Source organism: Blennius ocellaris, assembly GCF_963422515.1.
Source record: "Blennius ocellaris genome assembly, chromosome: 10".
Classification (NCBI taxonomy): domain Eukaryota; kingdom Metazoa; phylum Chordata; class Actinopteri; order Blenniiformes; family Blenniidae; genus Blennius; species Blennius ocellaris.
Window position 1 is genome coordinate 272,410 of NC_137659.1, and position 12,500 is coordinate 284,909.

A 12,500-nucleotide genomic window follows, 5' to 3' on the forward strand; every position below is an offset into this window, starting at 1 on the left:
CACTTCCGTCACTGAGGGTTTCGTACGTCGGCGTGAAGAGTCTGTTCACATTGACCCTTCTTCTGGACGTGACTGAAGACGAGTTCATGTGCAGCGTCAGCGTTAAAGGAGCTCAGAACTTCCTGGACGGAACGTCTCACCGTTCCTCCCGAAGACGACCTTGAGGACTCGGGGACACGGGACGGTGACGGTCTGTCCCAGGCCGGCGCGTCCCCAGCAGGCGATGTTGTCCCACGTCCCTTTACAGCCGCGACCTGAAGACAGGAAGGACAAAAGACACTTTGTGTTTCCAGTCCGTCAGGTTTAGTCCTTCGCCTCGTTCACACGGTGCAGTTCCATGTTGGGCCACTAGGTGGTGTCGTGTGCTTGTGTACTGAAGACGTGCCGACAGCGCCGCCATCTTGGAGAGGTCACCTGCCGGAGCTCAACGTAAAGATCCAGGTAGAACATCCACGAGAACACTCGTAGCGCGCTTGCTAGTCCAGGTAGCGACACAAGCAGTGCCTCATGTTAAAGCTGAAGAAAAGCTGAGTCAGCAAAAACACCGACTGAAGGAACGTCAGTATCGCGTCAGGCGGAGAAATAATCTCACTTTGGAGCAGAAAATAATCTGAGTCAGAGGTCAGGTCGTCTCGTATCCAGATTTAATCTGGCTGTAATCGGATTACTTCAAGGTGATTGACGCTGTCAGGGGAGGAAGATGCTCTATAATCTGGTGTCAGAGGAGGAAGATGCTCTATAATCTGGTGTCAGAGGAGGAAGATGCTCTATAATCTGGTGTTAGAGGAGGAAGATGCTCTATAATCTGACGTTAGAGGAAGTTTCTCTATAATCTGGTGTAGGGGAGGAAGATGCTCTGTAATCTGACGTTAGAGGAGGAAGATGCTCTATAATCTGGATTAGAGGAGGAAGATGCTCTATAATCTGGTGTCAGGGGAGGGAGATGCTCTATAATCTGGTGTCAGAGGAGGAAGATGCTCTATAATCTGGTGTTAGAGGAGGAAGATGCTCTATAATCTGGATTAGAGGAGGAAGATGCTCTATGATCTGGATTAGAGGAGGAAGATGCTCTATTATCTGGTGTTAGAGGAGGAAGATGCTTTATAATCTGATGCTAGAGGAGGAAGATTCTCTATAATCTGGATTAGAGGGGGAAGATGCTCTATAATCTGGTGTTAGAGGAGGAAGATGCTCTATAATCTGAAGTTAGAGGAGGAAGATGCTCTATAATCTGGTGTCAGGGGAGGGAGATGCTCTATAATCTGGACTAGAGGAGGAAGATGCTCTATAATCTGGATTAGAGGAGGAAGATGCTCTATAATCTGGATTAGAGGAGGAAGATGCTCTATAATCTGGATTAGAGGAGGAAGATGCTCTACAATCTGGCATGTAGAAACGACCAGTGATGTGGAGAACAAACATCCAGAGCTCCTGCAGACACGTCAACACGGCTCAGGTCAAAGGTCAAAGGTCAAAGGTCAAAGGTGAGGAACTAGTCTGTGACCTGTGAAGTCGCCGGCCTCCTCCTTCTCCTCCTCCTCCTCCTCCTCCTCCTCCTCCAGCTTCCTCACGCACTCCGCCCGGTCTCGCTCCACCTCCAGCAGGAAGTTGCAGGTCGGGTGGCGTCCGTCCACCTGCAGGACAGGAAACAACAAGCGTCAAATACCCAGAGCCTTCTGGGTCTGTCCTGGAGACATGGACACATAGAGACAAGGAGACGTGAAGACATTAAGACATTGAGACATGAAGACATTGATATGTGAAGACATTGAGACATGAAGATATTGAGACACGAACACATGAGACATGAAGACATTTAGACGAAGAGACATGGAGACATGGAGACATGGAGACATTGAGACGTGAAGATATTGATACATGAAGACATTGAGATGTAGAGACATGGAGACGAAGACATGGAGACATTGAGACGTGAAGAATTCAGGCATGACGACATGGAGACATTGAGACATGAAGACATTGAGACGTTACGATGATTTCATCAATGCAGATCTACTGGAGGCAAACACACACACACACACACAATCACACACCTACACACACACACACAGACACACAATCACACACCCACACACACACACACACACACACAGACACACAATCACACACCTACACACACACACACACACACACACACACACAGACACACAATCACACACCTACACACACACACACACACACACACACACACACACACACAGACACACAGACACACAATCACACACCTACACACACACACACACACACACACCGATGATGACGATAAGCCGTGTTTCTATTTTTAGAAGGATTAATATTCTGGTGAAGATTAAAGATTAAAGCAGGAAACTTGTACTTTTTGGGTTTTTCTCCTTCGTGAAGGACGAGATTCTTTCTTTCTTCCTCCGTTTGAACGCTTCTGAGGTCAGAACCCATACTCGGGAAAATACTCAGGAAAATACTCGGGATAATACTCAGGAAACACTCAGGAAAATACTCTGGAACATACTCGGGAAAATACTCATGAAAATACTCGGGAACATACTTGGTAAATACTATGGAAAAGACTCAGGAAATACTCAGAAAAACACTCAGGAAATACTCAGGAAAATACTCGGTAACATACTTGGTAAATACTATGGAAAATACTCTGGAACATACTCGGGAAAATACTGGGGGAAATACTCGGGAACATACTTGGTAAATACTATGGAAAATACTCAGGAAATCCTCGGGAAAATCCTTGGGATAATACTCAGAAAAATACTCGGGAAAATACTCTGGAAAATACTCGGGAACATACTCGGGGAAATAATCGGGAAAACACTTGGTAAATACTATGGAAAATACTCAGGAAATACTCGGGAAAATACTCAGAAAAATACTTGTGAAAATACTCAGGAAATACTCTGGAAAATACTCAGGAAATACTATGGAAAATACTCAGGAAAATACTCTGGAACATACTCGGGAAAATACTGGGGGAAATACTCGGGAACATACTTGGTAAATACTATGGAAAATACTCAGGAAATCCTCGGGATAATACTCAGAAAAATACTCTGGAAAATACTCTGGAAATACTCTGGAAAATACTCTGGAAAATACTCGGGAACATACTCGGGGAAATAATCGGGAAAACACTTGGTAAATACTATGGAAAATACTCAGGAAATACTCGGGAAAATACTCGGGAAAATACTTGTGAAAATACTCAGGAAATACTCTGGAAAATACTCAGGAAATACTATGGAAAATACTCAGGAAAATACTCTGGAACATACTCGGGAAAATACTGGGGGAAATACTCGGGAACATACTTGGTAAATACTATGGAAAATACTCAGGAAATCCTCGGGAAAATCCTCGGAATAATACTCAGAAAAATACTCGGGAAAATACTCTGGAAATACTCTGGAAAATACTCTGGAAAATACTCGGGAACATACTTGGGGAAATAATCGGGAAAACACTTGGTAAATACTATGGAAAATACTCAGGAAAATACTCTGGAACATACTCGGGAAAATACTGGGGGAAATACTCGGGAACATACTTGGTAAATATTATGGAAAATACTCAGGAAATCCTCGGGATAATACTCAGAAAAATACTCTGGAAAATACTCGGGAACATACTCGGGGAAATAATCGGGAAAATACTTGTGAAAATACTCAGGAAATACTATGGAAAATACTCAGGAACATTTTCGCAACTTGGTTGAACTTTTGAGGCAAATCAAAGTCACTTCCTGCTTTTTTATTGTTTATTTCTTATTGTAGTTTTTGCTCAAAGTTGGTCAAAGTCGTACATTCGGGGATGAAAGCTGCTGCTTTACTTTCCTCGTCGTGTCAAAACGAGTTTCTTTGACAAAGTCTGGATGTTTTTTTTTCCAAATGTTAATAATCTGGCTGCTTTATGTACATTCAGGTTTTTTCAGTGATGTTAAAATTGGTATTAAATATCCATATATGGGAAAATGTAAAAAAAAAAGAAAAGCATGTTGGCTTTTGTACGACGTCCTATTATTATTATTATTATTATTATTATCATTCTATATGTTGTCACCATGAACCCCGTCAGACCAGAAGCTGTAAACGTCCCAGTGAAGGCGTTTATACGCTCTCCCATTCCACTTCCATTGTTAGAAATCAAACCTTCACCGGGTGACGTAGATCCTCCGGCGGGCGGAGGAGAGGAGCGTCGTGATGGAGGGAGGAGGAAAACTGATTGTGTTTCAGCTTAGAGATTATTAATCAACGGTTCAGCGGCTCTTCTCTGCCGCCATCCTCCTCTTCTATAGATTATATAGCACATATATATACATATACATATATATATATATATATATATATATATGTGTGTATATATACATATATATGTATATATATGTGTGTGTACATATATACATATATGTATATACATATATACATGAATCGATTCAAAAAATTAACGAATTAATCGCACAATTTTCTGTAATTAATTGCGATTAATCGCATTGATTTTCTCCTGAAGACTGAAGCTTTAATGAGATTTATTCAGTTTGACCATTTTAATATTTATAGAAACAAAGTTGTGAATTTATTATATGAATAAAGTGGCAATAATATATTGTAATACACTGAGAGAGAGAGAGAGAGAGAGGGAGGGAGAGAGAGAGGGAGGGAGGGAGAGAGAGGGAGAGAGAGAGGGGGAGAGAAAGAAAGAAAGAGCGAGAGAGAAAGAGAAAGAGAGAGCGAGAGAGAGGAAGAGAGAGAGAGAGAGAAAGAGAGACAAATAGGCGGAGAGAGCGAGGGAGAGAGACAAAGAGAGAGAGAGAAAGAGAAAGAAAGAGGGGGAGAAAGAGAGAGAGCGAGAAAGAGGTGGAGAGAAAGAGCGAGATAGAGAAAGAGAGAGCAAGGGAGATAGAGAGAGAGCGAGAGAGTAAGAGAAAGAGAGAGAGGGTGAGAATGAGAGGAAGAGAAAGAGAGCGAGAAAGAGAGAGGGAGAGAGAGAGAGAAAGAGAGAGAGAGGATCAGGGGACATGAAGATATGAAGAGTTTCACAATAAGAGCGCTGGATTCTCTACATAATGAGTCACTCAGTTCTCTGCGTCTCGCCGGCGGCGGTAAAGAGACGACTCCTCCCATCAGGCCTCTCAGCTTCGCCACGGCGACACGTCTCCATGGAAACACTTCCTCCTTTGTTCTGATCTCAGAAAAGTTTCATATTTTCGCGACAACATTGTGAGAAAAATGTCAGTTGCCACGGAAACGGCAGAAACTATGAAAAGTGTAATTGTTATTATAGTGATGTCAAAATAAAAGCACCAAGATGGATTGTCATTATGGTGACTGTCAAAATAAGAGCACCAAGTTGGATTGTTATTACAGTGACTGTCAAAATAAAATCACCAAGTTGGATTGTTATTACGGTGACTGTCAAAATAAAACCACCAAGTTGGATTGTTATTACGGTGACTGTCAAAATAAAACCACCAAGTTGGATTGTTATTACGGTGACTGTCAAAATAAAACCACCAAGTTGGATTGTTATTACGGTGACTGTCAAAATAAAACTACAAAGTTGGATTGTTATTACGGTGACTGTCAAAATAAAACCACCAAGTTGGATTGTTATTACGGTGACTGTCAAAATAAAACCACCAAGTTGGATTGTTATTACGGTGACTGTCAAAATAAAACCACCAAGTTAGATTGTTACTACGGTGACTGTCAAAATAAAAGCACCAAGTTGGATTGTTATTACGGTGACTGTCAAAATAAAACCACCAAGTTGGATTGTTATTACGGTGACTGTCAAAATAAAACTACAAAGTTGGATTGTTATTACGGTGACTGTCAAAATAAAACCACCAAGTTGGATTGTTATTACGGTGACCGTCAAAATAAAACCACCAAGTTGGATTGTTATTATGGTGACTGTCAAAATAAAACCACCAAGTTGGATTGTTATTATGGTGACTATCAAAATAAAACCACCAGAGAGGAAGACTTTGATAGAAAATTTAACATTTTAGAATATAAAAACAAAAGATTATTTATAGCTAAAATAGTTAGAAAAAAAAAGTAAAGTTCTTTAAAATGTGAAAACATTTTCTTTGAGCTGCTGAAGGAAAAAAAATTCAATAAAACGTTTTTAATATGATCTTTTGTTCAATTAGTCAATAAAACACATCGATAACACCTCCTTCAGTAGAAACGTCTCGTCTGTGGGTTTATTTATTTTAACGTTACATAAATATCATTATATGATAAATTAGGTGTTTTTTTCAGATTCGACTGCTGATTTGAGATTAAATCACAAAAAATACGTGATCAGATACATTGACGACGATATTTGTAATAAATCTGCACTGAATTAAAGAGCGAACGGATTTCAGACACACACACACACACACACACACACACACACACACACGGGTTAATTAACATAAATTGATGATTTAATTACAGTAAAAAGTGAAAATTGATCATTTGTGCAGAGAAAGATTTTTGCTCCAATGAGAGAAACAACAAATGACACAATAGAAGATCGACATTTAAAAACAACATGTGTTCATAATATATCGTCTATATCGTTTTATATCGTCTATATCGTCTATGAACACGTGAGTATCGTGGAGGAAAGTGACGTGTATAGACCCACTGACCGTCGGCGGACACGCGCAGAGATACAAGACGATGAAGAGCAAACTTTTCATCCTCACGTCCAACTTTTCACCTGAGGGCACAGGTGGGGAACTTCCGGTACAGAATAAAAGCGGAACCCTCAGATCATCGTGGGAATCAACTCGGAGTTTTTTTAATCCATGACGGAGTGAGAGAGAGATGAAGGGATGAAGGGATGAGGGATGAAGGAGGAGGAGGAGGAGGAGGAGGAGGTCTCTCTCGTCCGCACGGCTCGCTCGCGCTCAGCCGAATGCGCGCTCCCCGCGCCGCGAGCGCGTTCATAAAGGGAGCACCGCTTCCGGTTTGGAGAATTCAAAGTAAAAGATGCCAAACGTTTAATTTGAAAAACAAAAAAAAAGAATTCGAAAACAACAACAAAGGACAATAAATTAATGTCGTGTTCAAAAAGACTTTGAAATAGATTTTAAATTACATCTTTATTTATTTATTTATTCATTCATTCATTTATTCATTTTTAATTTATTTATTTGTGTTTCTCTCTATCTATCTATCTATCTATCTATCTATCTATCTATCTATCTATCAAACTCTCTATCTCTCTATCTATCTCTCTATCTTTCTATCTATCTATCTTTCTATCTATCTATCTATCTATCTATCTATCTATCTATCTATCTATCTATCTCTCTATCTTTCTATCTATCTATCTTTCTATCTATCAATCTCTCTATCTATCTATCTATCTCTCTATCTATCTATCTATCTATCTATCTCTCTATCTCTCTATCTGTCTATCTCTCTATCTATCTTTCTATCTATCTATCTATCTATCTATCTATCTATCTTTCTATCTATCTATCTTTCTATCTATCTATCTATCTATCTATCTATCTATCTTTCTATCTATCTATCTATCTATCTATCTATCTTTCTATCTATCTATCTATCTATCTATCTATCTATCAATCTCTCTATCTATCTCTCTATCTTTCTATCTATCTATCTTTCTATCTATCTCTCTATCTTTCTATCTATCTATCTTTCTATCTATCTATCTATCTATCTATCTATCTATCTATCTATCAATCTCTCTATCTATCTCTCTATCTTTCTATCTATCTATCTTTCTATCTATCTCTCTATCTTTCTATCTATCTATCTATCTTTCTATCTATCTCTCTATCTTTCTATCTATCTATCTTTCTATCTATCTATCTATCTATCTATCTATCTATCTATCTCTCTATCTATCTCTCTATCTTTCTATCTCTCTATCTATCTATCTCTCTATCTATCTATCTATCTATCAAAGTTGAATTCTGATCAGTGTCTTTGATGATGATTGGTTCATCATTGTGACGTAGGGTTTTCCTTTCAGGCCTGTGATTGGCTGTGGTGTTACGTCGCCCCCTACAGGCTGGTGCTGGTCAGAGCGGCTCTGAACCACGTTTCTATGTTTGTTTTGTTTTGATAATCCAGTTTATCCTCCCAGTGGAGCCTGACGGGACGAGAACGATCATTTTAAAACCAACTAAACAACTGTTTGTTTTTTTAAAAACACATTATGTGACATTTCAGTTCAGCCGTCGTTTAATTGGATCGATGCAAATTGTATTTTAATGCTTCTTCTTCCAGTGAGCTTCACAATACAGCGTCATGGAGGAGGGTGTGTGTGTGGGTGTGTGTGTGTGTGTGGGGGGGGGGGGCTGCTTTAACATTGAATTCCTTTTTTGCTTCCTTGAAATTAGAGAGAGAAACTAATTTAACTAAAGTACAGACAATCCTTGTGTTTTTAAACACACTATACTTGAATTAGTTTCACACACACACACACACACACACACACACACACACACACACACACACACACACACACACACACACACACACACACTCAACTCAACTCTCAACTCAACTTTATTTATAAAGCGCTTTAAGCGGCCGTAGCAGAGACAAAGTGCTGTACTTCGAAATAAAAATGTAAGAGGCAAAATAAAAACATTAAAACAATAACAACAATAAAAAAAAGTAAAAACAATCAGATGGTAAAACAACAAACAAAATATAAAAAGTTAAAACAATAAAAAACGAAGGCACTAAAACCAGAGCAGAGTCTCACGCTGAGGTAAAAGACAAAGAATAAAAATGGGTTTTAAGACGAGTTTTAAAACACACACACACACACGCACACACACACACACACACACACTGCAATCCATCCATCAGCCCAGAATCCCACAGGTGTGTGTCTCCCTCTCGCCGCCAGGGGTCGCCCCTGCTCCGCGGAGCTGCTACCACCGCCGCCGCCGGCCCCACCACCACCCCCGCCATGACAGCTTCCTGCCGGCGGAGCTCCGACGGGCCGCCCGCCGCACTTCTCCGGGGGATGAGCTCGAGGAGCGGACGGCCAGGGAGAGTTTGTGTGTTCGGCATGCGGCGGAGCGGACCGGGGCTGTGAGTCGGAGCGAGTCCGGGGGAGAAGAGCTGCTGCTTCGCGGTACGTCTGGCGCGAACAACGACAAGTAGTAGTAGAAGAAGAAGAAGAAGAAGGCGCAGGAGTTAAAGGAGTAGAAGAAGAAGTTGTTTTGCTTTGGCTTTTCCATCGCCGCTTTGAAGTTCGTCCGGATACGTGTCACTTTGTGGCGTCATGACGGACTCCGTTCAAAAAACCAGCAAAATAACTGTTCCTCCACTTGCCGGTGAAGTCCTGTCCCCCGGACCTCACGGCCGGACGGGATTCGCATATTTATAGTCGATGCTCTTCAATTCGGCCGACGTAGAAATAAGAAAAACGGCGTGTTTTTTCGGTAAACGTGTACTTTTATCACCGCTTCACGCGGACGGTTGCCGTGCGCTAGGGCGGCTGAGGACTCCAGGTGAGGCGTCAATTAAAGTTAAAATACTTGGTTTAAAATGCGCGATGGTGAATTAGACGAATGCCGAATTTTCGGTGGTATTTTATAGTTTCACTTAAAACCCTACGATTCGGTTGCTTTACTTGTGTTCTCTTTTTGGACTTCGTGGGACATAAAGTGGGCGTTTTTGCGAGCGAGTTTTGTATGAGGTTTTCTCAGGAAAGCCACCATTGGGGGTGAAGCCCGGTTTGCATGAGAAAACCATGGAAATCCAAGAATTAGCATTTTTTTTTCCCTTGTTATGCACTTTAAATTGTAAATTTAGTATTTTAGTTGTATTTCTTTAATGACATCTTTACAGTATGTTTAGCATATTTAGAACCTATTTTGCCAAAGTGACACTTTTGGTCTGTAATGTCAGAAATGGTGCGACGGTTGGGAGTATACATGTTTTAATAGTGTTTTTGCCAGGGTTAAAAATGAGACATTTCTCATTTAATTATTCATTATCCACCCAGAGTGAAACCATCGCGACCATCGACGTCGTTTCTGCTGACATTTTGGATTTCAGACGTTGACATTTAAACAACGGTCCTGCTTGAACAATGTGTCTCCAGACAGGACGTGAGTGCGAGGATGGGGGAATCGGTGGGAGCGAAGGCGGCGCCCGGCGACCCGGGCGGCCCCCCGCCCAGCCCGCCGACGTCCCCGGAGGACGAGCAGCCGTCGTCGCTCGCCGACGTCGCCCAGATGTGGGTGAAGTTCGGCAAGACCTTCGCCGTCATCTTCCCCATCTACGTGCTGGGATACTTTGAGTTCAGCTTCAGCTGGGTGCTGGTGGGCCTGGCGGCGCTCTTCTACTGGAGGAAGAACTACGGCGGCCAGGACTACAGGATAAACCGGGCCCTGGCCTTCCTGGACCACGAGGAGAGAGCGGTGAGGCAGGCGGTGCCCACCACGGAGCTGCCGCCTTGGGTAAGTCCGCAAAGCCGCCCGCCGTTTTTTTTTTTTTTTTGTTTTGTTTTTACGATATCGTGCTAATTCTTGATGCAACAGTGCCATCTAGTGGCCCGGGACAGGAACTGCGCCGAGTGGCGTCCTGGAAGCAGGGATGATGGCGTGATCGGGTATCGACTCGTCACCCTGGACAGGAAGACCCAGAAAGGTCAATCGATCGCCCCGCAGTGACCTTTGACCCCCCCCGATGAGATACTTTATCAGTTTCACCTTCGCTTCGTCGACCCGGCAGACGGCCGACCAAACGCTGAGCGGAGGAGAACGAGGAGAACGAGGAGAAAGAGGAGAAAAGAGGAGAAAGGAGGAGGAGAAAGAGGAGAAAGGAGGAGGAAAGAAGAGAAAGAGGAGGAAAGGGTAGAATGAGGAGAAAGGAGAAGGAGGGGAAAGAGGAGGAAAGGGTAGAAAGAGGAGGAAAGGAAGAAGGAGGGGAAAGAGGAGAAAGAGGAGAAAGAAGAGAAAAGAGGAGAAAGGAGGAGGAGAAAGAGGAGAAAGGAGGAGGAAAGAAGAGAAAGAGGAGGAAAGGGTAGAATGAGGAGAAAGGAGAAGGAGGGGAAAGAGGAGGAAAGGGTAGAAAGAGGAGGAAAGGAAGAAGGAGGGAAAAGGGGAGAAAGAGGAGAAGGAAGAGAAAGAGGAGACGGAGGAGAAAGAGGAGAAAAGAAGAGAAAGAGGAGAAAAGAGGAGAAAGTCCCGGAGTTCAAATGAAATCAGCTTCAGTGAAACACGAGTTTTTCTCCTCAAATCAAACGGACTCATGTTTGACGGATCTGGAACGACTGAACTTCAGTTTACTAGAAGAGTCTGCAGAGTTTTCAAAAAGTGTCACGGTTCTGAGTTTCTCTTCTTTCCTCCTGAAGAATTTCAGGAATGAGGAGGTGGAGAAAACCTGAACTTTTATCTCTGGAGGAGGAGGAGGAGGAGGAGGAGGAGGAGGAGGAGGAGGAGGAGGAGGAGGAGGAGGAGGCGGCGGCGCTTCAGAAGAGAGGAGCATCTCGCCTCCACCACCTCCTCCTCCTCCTCCTCCCTCTTCACCTCCTCCTTGATCCTCCCCCATTAGAATATTGATCCTAGGAGCCACATTTAGAATCTGCTGTGTCTGTGTGAGCTGGACTGGCTCCGCCCCCACACACGCCCATCTATGGGAAGAGGAGGAAGTACTTCCTCTCGTGGCGCCATGTGCCAGAGCAGAGCTGCCTGATTGTGAGAGGAGCCAAAAGGGGGAGGAGCCTACCTTGATTGTGATTGGCTGAACCCCCCGATGACATCATATAGGCTTTGATTTCTGGTTGGCTGCTTGGAGACGATTGTTACTGCTGGAGAACCTTCAGGAAGTGAATTTTCTTCTAATATGAGCCTTTAAAGTTTAACAAAACACCAAAGAAGAAGAAAATGACTTTTACTGACGTCACAAGGAGATTTTCAGTCTTTAAAAAAGATCAAAGGAGACAAATGAAACCCTCCTGACGTTGCGTCACGTTTTCCGCCGCTTCTTTATTCCAGTTCAACAAGTGGAAGCAGTTTTCAGCTTTTCCGTTTGATCTGCACATTTCTGGCGTCGTTTTCCAGCAGCGAGATCGTTTTAACAGATCAAAGCGAAGAACCAGTTTATATAAATGTGTCGTGAATCAACTGCAACCCCGGCGGGCGACCTGCTGCTGCTCGTCGCTTTAGTGAGGCCAGATGCTGATTCCGCCGACGCCAGGATTTTTGTTGTATTTCTGTGGCAGCGCCCCCTAGAGGCCCGGCATATGTACTGCGTCGTTTAGTCTTTTTTTTTTTTTTTAATGGTGAGACTCTTTATGAATGCCGGCGAGACAAAATAGGATTTTGGCTGTTGTGGGCGGGGCCTAAAGGAAGTTTGTGAATCCCTTGTTTGTTTTTTTAAAGATTTATTTAATATGAAGCAGGAGAGTTTGAGTCACAGGATGTTTCCTGGCGGTCGACGGGACCACGAGGCTCGCCGGTGGAAACACTGAGGCAAGCTGGAGTTCTGCTCCTC

The 12,500-nt window shown here is 42.8% G+C and overlaps 2 protein-coding genes across 4 annotated transcripts in view; one reads left to right on the plus strand and one right to left on the minus strand.

Annotated features, from left to right (window-relative positions):
- LOC308135062 (zinc finger MYND domain-containing protein 11-like) overlaps positions 1–9,235 on the minus strand; it is a gene marked incomplete at its 5' end in the record, with an annotated part of 21,249 nt that extends 12,014 nt beyond the window's left edge. Inside the window, 5 exon segments of the mRNA XM_080502935.1 lie at positions 141–254; positions 1,380–1,431; positions 1,572–1,634; positions 6,653–6,723; positions 8,992–9,235. Coding sequence (XP_080359061.1) covers positions 141–254; positions 1,380–1,431; positions 1,572–1,634; positions 6,653–6,723; positions 8,992–9,235 — 544 coding nt within the window.
- esyt2a (extended synaptotagmin-like protein 2a) overlaps positions 8,999–12,500 on the plus strand; it is a 33,981-nt gene continuing 30,479 nt past the window's right edge. For all 3 annotated transcript variants that reach the window (XM_080503275.1, XM_080503276.1, XM_080503277.1), the window contains exons 1-2: positions 8,999–9,129; positions 10,105–10,462. In XM_080503275.1, the coding sequence (XP_080359401.1) occupies positions 10,124–10,462 (339 nt within the window). In that variant the 5' untranslated portion in view covers positions 8,999–9,129; positions 10,105–10,123. The remainder of the gene's footprint in view (positions 9,130–10,104; positions 10,463–12,500) is intronic.